Source organism: Chrysochloris asiatica, unplaced genomic scaffold, assembly GCF_000296735.1.
Source record: "Chrysochloris asiatica unplaced genomic scaffold, ChrAsi1.0 scaffold00050, whole genome shotgun sequence".
Lineage (NCBI taxonomy): Eukaryota > Metazoa > Chordata > Mammalia > Afrosoricida > Chrysochloridae > Chrysochloris > Chrysochloris asiatica.
The window spans coordinates 1,033,647-1,043,734 of record NW_006408568.1 but is presented as its reverse complement, the minus strand read 5'-3'; the positions used below and the strand labels follow the sequence as shown (position 1 = coordinate 1,043,734).

Sequence of the window (10,088 nt, the reverse complement as noted above, 5' to 3'; positions counted from 1 at the left end):
TACAGTGGGGAGAAGCCAGGGCCCAGACGAGGGCCAGCCCGCCAGCTCCCTGCAGATGGCGCCGGCGCTACTGCTGCTTGTCTCTCCAGCAGGAAGGGCACCGCTGCCCCTCACTCCCTCCCCTTCCCCAGTGCACAGGGTCTGTTCCTTTACAACATGGAAGATGGGGCAGACGGAAGGAGGGTCTCTCAGGTCCCCAGGGGAGAAGCTGGGACAATGGAAAGGAGGAAGGTCACTGCTCAGCGGTGGAGGTGGTATCGTCATCATTCTGGGCCTTCACTGCTGCTGAGCTACCTATAGGGAAAGAACCAAAAGAGTCTCAGTCCCAGACCACAAAAATCCATCCCCATCCTAAGGAAAAGCACTGATGAGACAGTTCTACCTGCTTCAGTATGTAAAGCTAGGGACATAGAACAAAGTTACAAATTCCAGAAGACAACATCCCTACCTGCTGTGGAGTAGGTTCAGGTGCCCGGTTTGCCAGACGGCTGAGAATGTTACGTTCTGACATCTGTAGCCTCACAGCAACTGGGGGAATTCGAGCAATGGTAGCTGGGAGTCGAGTCACATCAGCTTTCATGTCACTCAGCAGTTCTTCTAGCTGTTTCAGAACTGCAAGGGGCAGAGGGGCAAAAAACAGAGATGGTGAGCCGATCCTTCTACTACAGTGGACCAGGCCCCCAGCACTTCTAATGACCAAGTCACTGTGATATGTGAGAATGTTAAAGTGTTGTCTTTTGCCACTGAGTCACTTAACCTGGCCCTCTACCATGCTCAAATTCTTATTTCTCAAGTTTTAATTCCAAATGTCCATGATTCCATGCTTTTTAAAAAAATGAACTCTCTTTTGCTCTCTCGCCTCTTTAATTCTCCCACTTCTCAGCAAAAGCTTATTTCTATTGCTTCCTTTTCTTGCTCTTGTCTTTCCTCCTCTCCACCTTCTGGATCTGTCTTGACTCCCTTTTAACAGCCATTTTTCTCATTTCACTCTCCACTTTCCTTGCAATATTACTCTTTAATTAGAGCACAATATTGAAAGTGGTCTAGAATTTGAAGGAATTTTTTAGCACCTGACCATTACCTCTAATGTATCCCAGATGACACTACATTTTTCTGCTTTGCTTTCCACCTCCAAGAACTTGAATATATTAAGAGTTAAAAGAGGGAAAGAACAGCTGTCCTTGATTGCTTCTGAGATATTAAATTCCTAGGAAGAAAGCAAAGGTCCCCAGCACATCTCAAGCTCTGAAAAAGGTGAGGCCTGAAATGGGGTCCTGAAAAAAGGTCTGACAAGAAGTGTGTGTTTTGGAAACAGCAGGAGAATGAAACTGAACCAGCACGAGGCAGGGGAGCCACTGGCTACCTTTGTGCAGGACTGCATTGGCTGGCTTGTTTCCTGCCATCGACTCCTTGGACAGGTGCTGATGACTCTCGGCCAAACACTCTACCTCAGCAAAGCGAGTGTTCAGGGCCATAGAAGGGTGAGAAGGGTCCTCTGACATGTTCAAGTATGCTGCCCGCCGTAGCTGTTCTTCAATCACCAGGGCTTGCTCCAAGAGCTAGATAAGGATGAAAAGGAGAGGGGAGTTGGACTGACACTCTAATTTCTGATAGGCCTCCTCAGCCTCCTCAGGTGGGCCTGCCCTCCTTCCCTCCAGGCATTGATAACCTAGAGACAATTTTATGGGTGAATGGTCCCTGACACCCAAACAGTTCAACACTGCATTGCTTTTTATTTTGACTGGAATCCATCATGTTTTTAAATTTTTACTTCTTATGGATTTTTATATATAAATAATAACTCAATTTAGAAAATACAGAATGTATAAAGAATTAAATCATATAAGAGCTCATCTCTTAGAGATACTATTAACATTTTGATGGATTTTTCTACGCATATATATTTTGTACATACTTGAGGATCTGTATACCTATCCATACTGTTTTCACCTTCAAAACATGTTCTTAAATGGTTGCATGGGAGCCTGACTCCATGATCTCTTAAGAGTAAGATATGCCTATCTTGTCATTTAGGTTTTGTTCTTTAAGAATTTTCTTTTATCTTCTTATCTCAGTTCCATCCTCCCTCCCTCAACAGGTAACCATTCTACTATACTTACTATGCACCTCTGTGTATGTTCTTAATTTATAGAAGATTGTTATGTATATAATAAAATGCTGTTTATTACTTTTCCCACTACACATTCTTTTTAAAAGGCTCATCTCTTTTATTATTTGCACATGTATTTTATTGTTTCTGTTTCTAATGCTTCATGACATGCATTCACATTTCACCTACCCTCTCCTCTCTTCCAATGTGAGACATCTGGTAGGCCCCTCTAGGCCCCCACCACCAAAAACTATACTCTTATGAATATTCTTGCACATGTAACCTGATGGAGCTATGCAAAGAGCTCTTAGAAATGCATTTCACAGGGCAGAATTGTTGGTTCAAAGTTATGAAGGGTTTAATTTGTCCAAGTATCCATTGGTTCTTAAACTTAATCCATTAGGGGATAGGAAAAGGGATGACGAGAATAATGGGCAGTTGATTCTTCCACAAGACTGGGCCCTATTGGGGCCTCTGTGAGAGAAAAATGAAGCTTTCTGCTCCCGCAAAGCTTTACATGCCTCAGAAACTACATACAAAGTCGCAATGAGTCGGAACCCACTCCATGGCACTTTAGAACTTATACCCAACGATCTCCTGATATGACACTGTAGGATAAGCACTGGACTGCTAACCTAAAGGTCAGTAGAGTTCAAGTCCACCAGCTGCTCCTCAGAAACCCTATACAAAAATCACTGTGAGTTGGAACCTACTCAATGGCACTTAACAATATACTGAAATGAACCAAGTATCTCTTTTCAACCTACATACTGTTACGTCCTTAACTAATAACTCCCTCTTCCTGCTCTGAACTATGAGGTTCCATATGAGGAAATCAGGTTCAGGCCTTGGCTCGCTGCTGTTCTTTTATAACACTCTCTCCAAGAGATCTTTCCTCTCCTAGCTTCCGTCAGCACCTCTGTGTAGATGCTGATGCTTCTCAAACCTGCATCTCATGCCCGACCACTCTAATCCCAAAACTCCACTCAGTTATGGTGGTGGAGAGGAGATGTTTATCTGTGAAAAACACCAAATACCTTGTCTAAAATTGAACTCATCATTCTTTGCTATAAACTTCTCAGTGCCCCCCACATCTGCAGTGACAATCTCATATTTTCAGCGACTGTTAGGGATTTAATTATGCCCCCAAAGATATGTGTTGTAAATCCTAACTCCTATGCCTGTGGGTCTGGAGTCCTGGTATGGCACTTAGGGTAAGCACTGGACTACTAATTGCAAGGTTGACACAAGGTGGCTATGAGTGGGGAATTGACTCAATGGCAGAAAACAACAACATACCTGTGGACGTATGCCATTAGGAATATGAGTTTTCTTTGTTACATTAATAAGGTCATGTCTGTGTAGAATGTGCCTCAAACCAAACATTTTCAAGATACAGAAGAGTAGATCAGGCAAAGGAACACAGATGGGGACAGATTAGGTGCCAGACCACATGAAAACTGCCAAGGAATGAGAAGAAGCTGAGACAAGGAGCTTCCCCCTAAGAGCTGACAGTAATAAAGCCTTTCCTTAGAATCCGTGACCTGAATTCAGATTTCTATCCTCTTAAACTGTGAGAAAATAAATTTCTGCTCATTAAAGCTGTCCACTTATGGTATTTCTGTTTAAGCAGAGCTAAGAAACTAACCCATGACAGGTTTAAAACATAACTTGGTAGTTTCACTCTCTTATACTCCAAATCTAGTAAGTCAAGAGTCAGCATATTATAACCAAATCTGGTTCGCTGACTATTTTTAAATGGTCCAAGAGCTAAGAATGGTCTTTACATTTTTAGGTAGTTGAGATAAACATTTCATGACATGTTGTATAATATATGAAATTCAAATTTTAGAGTACATAAAGAAAGCTTTTTTTGGAACACAGCCATGCTTATTCATTTATGTATCAGCTATGGCTGCTTTCACACTTACAATGGCAGAGTTGAGTATCTGCAACAGAGACAGTGTGGTCCACAGAGTCTAAAATATTTACTATCTGGCCTTATGTAGAAAACATTTACCAAACTACACAGTAAATCCTGTAAATTTTCTAGTATAGTATTTTGTTTCCTTTATTCCTATCTAGATACCCTATAGATACCCTATAGGACAGTCCTATAGTCTCATGAATGCTGTTCCACTTTCCTTAGTTGTATTAAATCTCTATTCACAAACCTATTTTGGTGCCCAAACCCACCCTTACCTCACTCTTTCCAATCTACCTCCAACCATCAAACAACACAAATATTCTCTACAACCCAAGCTCCTAAACATCCCAAGTCTCTGTGTCTTTGTCCAATCTAATCCTTTTGGTTCAAACACATTTGTGTTTCTATTTGGCAATCTCTATCCTAACCATTTAAGTCCAATGTCACCTTCTCCATGAAGTAAATCAGGAGCTTCTTTGCCTTCACCATGTTCCTTTGGATACATTTCTTATGGCATTCAGTAGTTTCCACCCCCTCAACCCCCCTGCCCCATACACAGAGTGGTAATCATCAAGTCAAATATCTGTGACTTTAAGTGGAAAGTTCCTTGAGAATAGGCACACCATGCCATATTTATCTTTTTATCCCTTTGTCAAATAATGACTTGGCACATAATGCTTGAAGGTTTACTAGTGTACATATTTCTCCCCACCCCACCTCAATTATTTATAGTGCAACAGCCACATTTTATCTTCTATGTGGAGTTCTGGTGTGGTGTCATAGGATAAGTACTTGACCTCAGTGTTGTATTGAACTACAAGGTCAGTGTGTTCAAACTCACCAGCCCCTCCTCAGAAACCCTATAAAGGGTCGCTATGAGTCAGAACCTGACTCGACGGCACAAACATTTTCTTTGTATCCTATTTGGTGGTCTGCATATATGGTACCTTCAGTAAGTTTATACAACTACTGAACTCAGATGCCCTTCAGTCCTGGGCTTAGCCCTAGTGATTCTGAAAATATAGCTCTACCTTCACATCTCCTTTCTACATCCACCCTCACCCCATTATTTCTCCACCCAGGTGAGGTATCTCTTAGACCCAGAAAAAAGTACCACAGCCCACCAACAGTCCTATCACCCTCAGTGATCTTACTTCAATTCCAAATCGCTACAGCTTTCCTGAGCACTCCAATGTACAGTGTCTACTCAATAAACCCACTTCTTGCTTCAACAAACCTACTTCTTGCTGTTGTTCAGTGCCATCAAGTCAATTCTGACTCACAATGACCTTGTATAGGGGGGTTTCTAGGACTGTAAAACTTAGTGGGAGCAAAAAGGGTCATCTTTATCCCACAGTAGCATTGGTGGGCTCAAACCACCAACCTTGTGGTTAGCAGTACAGTGCTTATACCATAGAGCAACAGCACTGCAGTAGTCTATAACATTCATGAGGAATGCAGTTATCCACAGTTCTCATACAATTGGGTATAAGAATTTTTCAAGTCTGTGCGTCTTTATCCCTAATAAGCTTGTTACTTGGGGGTAAAACTCTCCATGGGATAAATAAAAGTAGCAGTAATTAAGTAACTTAAGCACACAGGAGAACACAATAAACAATAGAGTTGAATAAATGAAGAACTACCAGATTCCCTCTTCCTCTGCTGGCCCTTCTGCACTTTAAAAGAAATACTCCTCCCCATTTCTGGCTTACCTTGAACCTTCGGGCTAAAAACTTATTCTTGATCTCTAAGAAATTACCACGGTTCATTTCACCCTTGAAAGGCTCATTGAGGATGGCATAGCGTGGGTCATTCTGGATGTCCTGCCACCGGGCATAGCCATGACTATTGGAAAACAGCGCTAAGGAAAACCAAAATAAGGGAAGGAACCTCAAACGGGGAGACCTTCAGAACCCTTCACCAAGGACCCTAACCCTAGACACAGGCAAGGGATACTTTATGATGCCAGCCAGCAACCAGTAGTCATGTCTTCGATGCCAGATCTCATAAGTCTTCTTGGTGACTGTAGCTGCCCGCTCCTCGTTCTGCCAAAGGGAATGCAGCTCTGAGGGGGAATTGGGGAGAAAAAGAAAAAAAACTGTGAGAATACAAAAAGTTAACTGGTTCCTGACCCACACACCAGGGCAGTATGCCCTTCACCTGGCATTTCCTAAACCTAGATCCTTCTAGTCCCAGTGGTGCCTTCTTTTCCATACCAGTAAAACCACCATCTGCGATGTTGAACATGAAACGCTGCTTAATATTTTTCTTCTGCTTCTCATCATTCAAGTCCTTGGGTGTCTCTCCATTCTGAAGCATCACTTCTTTTTTCTCCTCTTCTTCTTTCTTCTCTTCTACAGGATATGCACAAGAAAAAATGTATGCTGTCGACAGAAGTCCAGTACAATGGTCCTTACCAATAGCACTATATGCTGCAAGACATGCATTCGTCTCCAGCCCTTTTCCACACAGGTGTCTCTCAGACCCAGGGAAAAGGTGCCACTGCACACTGACCACTTAATGTGGAAACAGAGAGACTTTTAACATGGGTTAAAGTGACTATGAGTGAGGATGGGGAAGTAGAGGAGAATCAAGTCCTGGGTCTGTCTTAGTCCTAAGCCACAATTAGCTTCTGCAAACACCCACCTTTATCTTCTACCACAATGGGGGTCAGATCTATTGCTGACTTCTCCTCCACTTTTTCCACGTCAGCAACACCTGAGAGAACAGATGGCATTAGGAGAATACCTAAAAAAGGACGTTCTCCTGTTCCACATTATCATCCAATCAGAAGAGTCCTAGAAATCTTGATTAAAGTCCAGGAAAAGTTGGGCAATTATAGCTGAGAGTCGAGTCACATCACCTTTAAAGTCATAAATGTCTTAAGTGGGGAAAAAGAGAACCCCCAATTAAAATCAAGGGTCCAAGACTCTTCAGTACATCACTTCCTCCTGGTATCCACAGCCTGCCTGAAGTCCAACAGCTATTGTGCTTCACATAGAGACCTGCAGTGCTTGGAAATGTAGATACCTTTGGATTCAGTCTCCATAGGTTCCTCTGTTCTCTCCTTTGCCTCTGCCTTTTCCATTTTCTCTTCTCCCTCAGGAGGGTCAACAATGACCTTTTCATCCTCTGAGGCAGGGGCAGGGGGTTGCATACACTTCAAAGGAAAAAAGATAGAAGATGTAGCAGACAGTGGCCCTATCCATTTGTGTTTGGTATGACATCCAGTCACCCCCATCTCTTACTTCAACAGTGGCCTCAGGGACTGCAGATTTAACCTCCTTTTCTCCTTCTGTGTTCTCTTCTTCTTTGAGGCTATTTTCCTCTATTTTTATCCCATCCTCTGCAGACGAATAGAAGGCAATCAATTAGGAACTATATAAGAGAGAAGGGCATGCCTCCTCAATTTGTCTCATCTTAGATTGTCCTCTCGTGCCTTTAAGAGCCAGGCTGTTCTTAAGACAGCCCTCCTAAACTGAGAGGGAAATTACTGTCTGTCCTGCCACAGACTCCCCTGTCAAGAGTTAAGCACAGGGAAGCAAGTAATGCACAGGTCAGGACATGAGGAGTGGGACAAAAAATGGCAGACAGGAACACCTACCAGTGGGTGGGACAGGTGCAGGAGTATTGGGTTGTGTGTCCCCTGGAGTGGAAGGTGTAGGAGTCTTTGGGGAAGGTGACCCCGGCTGGGACATTTTCTTGTTTTCCTCCACTTCAGCCAATTCAGGCATGCTCCAGCGCCCATTAACATGTTCAAACTCCTGAACCTGTTGTAATAGAATAGGAAATTAAGGACTCAGTTTTAGCTCTTTCCTGTTGCCTCTCCATTTTCCCCTAGAAAGCTTGAGGAATGGAGAGTGGGTCAGGGCTTACCTTCTTGCGAATCAAAGACATGACACCAATCCTAGTTAGGACATGCTGGCGAGACAGGCCTTCTCGGGGGACCCCATCAGCAAATGTCTCAGCCCCATCAGCTCCGGGCTCACATAAATGCCGCATAAAAAGAGAGACATAGGCCCTGAAGTAAAGCAAAGCAATTAGTTGAACAGGCCTCATGCCAACTCCCAGATCAGATTCTTTCTCACTCCCAGTTAGGCATTATCCCATACAATGGCTATGGCTCCATTTTGAGCTAAAGCCCACCAGTGCACTAGAAGACTGATGTCCAGACCCCAGACCATGCCCCAGCTTTTTCCCAGGAGAGCTAGAAACACAAAGAACTCTATTACTCTGCTCTCTGCAGAGGTGAGAGCCACAGCCCAGATTAGAACTGTGGAGTGACTGGATAAAAACCTTGCTCAGTATCAGTCGCTACAAGTATCAACGTACTTGAACTCTTTCTCCGACTTGCCTCGTAGATCTCTCACAAGCCACTGGGTGGTAAAAGCATCCTGAGGTGGCATCCCATATCGCATAATTGCATTAAGAAAAGCTTTTCGTTGGCGAGCATTAAAACCAAGTACCTAGGGGGAAAGGAATCTTGGTTAAGAGAGAATAGGTTTCACTACTACACCAGAGACCCAGTATCAGGAATGCACCTGCCCCCTCCTTAGAAACTTATGGTACTTACTTCAATATTCCCACCAACACGAGCCAACAGAGGAGGCAATGGCTTATCTTTGTCATTCCGCAGGCCCTTGCGACTGGGCCTGCGGGGAGCTGCATAAACAAAAGCACATGTATGAGTGACAACTATAAGGGTATACACAAAAAAATCCTTAGAAAACCAACAGAAAGACACAGCTCTCACCTTCTGAACGTTCATCAAAGTCTTCATCACCTTCCTCTGAGGCCACTGAGTAATCGGACTGGTTGTCGGACTGGTCGTCCTGCCAATCTGGAGGGAGAGAGGGCAGATGAGCGGGGCCCACTGCTCTAGTAGAACGGCCCATGGGTGGGGGGCGGGGCCGGCCACACACACCTCGGTCCTCCTGGGAGCCATCATTGTAGTTGACCTGTTTACGGATTCTTTTTCCTTTGCCCAGATTTCGGGCCAGATCTTCTTGCTGCTGCTCATAATGGTGCCGCAGCAATTTCTCCCAGTAGTCAGGATCCACACTTTCTTCCTGTTTTATGATTTCCCGTTCTACCTCCTCTTCCTCCTGGGACAGAGGGAGGGCCAGGACTCAGGGGTGCTGAAGTCAGCACCACCAGCCACCCCTGGTCCTCACCGTTCCCATTCTGCTAGCTCCTTTCACAACTGCACTCTTACCTACCTGGTGTGCCTGCTCAGATCTAAGAATCTATTCAGAATTTAACTGGCAAGAAATGGCTTCTCTTAATTATGTGTAGACTAGCAGTCACTATCACTAAAGAAGTTCTGGTGTGGTACTGCAATATCAGCACTGGATGGTGAACCACAAGGTCAGCAGTTCACACCCACCAGTTGATCTTCAGAAACCCTATACAGGGTTGCTATGAGTCGGAACCAACACAATAGCACTTAACAACAACAATCACTAAAGAAAAACATAGGATGGCGCTGTTATCACAAGTAGCATGAAGAGACGGTATGTTTTTTTCCCCCTACTTTTCTTTTACAGGTGGATATATAGTTTGGGAGACAGGAAAAAGTAGAAGTTAGAGCCTTACTCATGGCAACCCCATGTGTTTCAGAGTAGAATTACACTCCATATAGAGTTTTTAAGGCTGTAGCCTTTCAAAAGCAGATCCCCAGACCTATCTTTCAAAGTATCTCTAGGTGGGCAGCTTGGATTACCAATCTTTATTGCCATAGGGTCACCATAAGTCGTTACCGACTTGATGACAACTGGTTTTAGAGCCTTAAGAAAGCAGAAGAGCAAAGTTTATGAAATATCGCAAACAGAAGGGCCACGCAGCACTTTCTATACATAAAAGTTTACCAACTATCTGCAGAAAAGAAAAACAAAAAAACACATGGTTCAATGTTTACGGTCATTTGAAGGTCTGATATATATTTTTTCAAGACACTCATGGAGTCCTTGTGTGGCACTGTGGGTTAATGCGCCAGAATGCAAAGCCGTTTCAACTGCAAGGTCGGTGGTTCAAGCTAACCAGAAGCTCCTT

General features: G+C 43.8%; 1 protein-coding gene across 1 annotated transcript in view; it reads right to left on the bottom strand.

Moving 5' to 3' along the window:
* Window positions 1–276: 276 nt before the first annotated feature.
* The window catches only part of CHD4 (chromodomain helicase DNA binding protein 4), a 28,473-nt gene continuing 18,661 nt past the window's right edge, over window positions 277–10,088 (bottom strand). The window contains exons 26-40 of the mRNA XM_006862657.1: window positions 8,962–9,142; window positions 8,791–8,877; window positions 8,611–8,699; window positions 8,370–8,503; window positions 7,914–8,058; window positions 7,642–7,807; window positions 7,286–7,383; window positions 7,068–7,197; window positions 6,684–6,755; window positions 6,254–6,391; window positions 5,994–6,102; window positions 5,750–5,882; window positions 1,364–1,559; window positions 449–612; window positions 277–294 (exon numbers count right to left, since the gene is read on the bottom strand). Of these exons, the coding sequence (XP_006862719.1) occupies window positions 277–294; window positions 449–612; window positions 1,364–1,559; window positions 5,750–5,882; window positions 5,994–6,102; window positions 6,254–6,391; window positions 6,684–6,755; window positions 7,068–7,197; window positions 7,286–7,383; window positions 7,642–7,807; window positions 7,914–8,058; window positions 8,370–8,503; window positions 8,611–8,699; window positions 8,791–8,877; window positions 8,962–9,142 (1,860 nt within the window). The remainder of the gene's footprint in view (window positions 295–448; window positions 613–1,363; window positions 1,560–5,749; window positions 5,883–5,993; window positions 6,103–6,253; window positions 6,392–6,683; window positions 6,756–7,067; window positions 7,198–7,285; window positions 7,384–7,641; window positions 7,808–7,913; window positions 8,059–8,369; window positions 8,504–8,610; window positions 8,700–8,790; window positions 8,878–8,961; window positions 9,143–10,088) is intronic.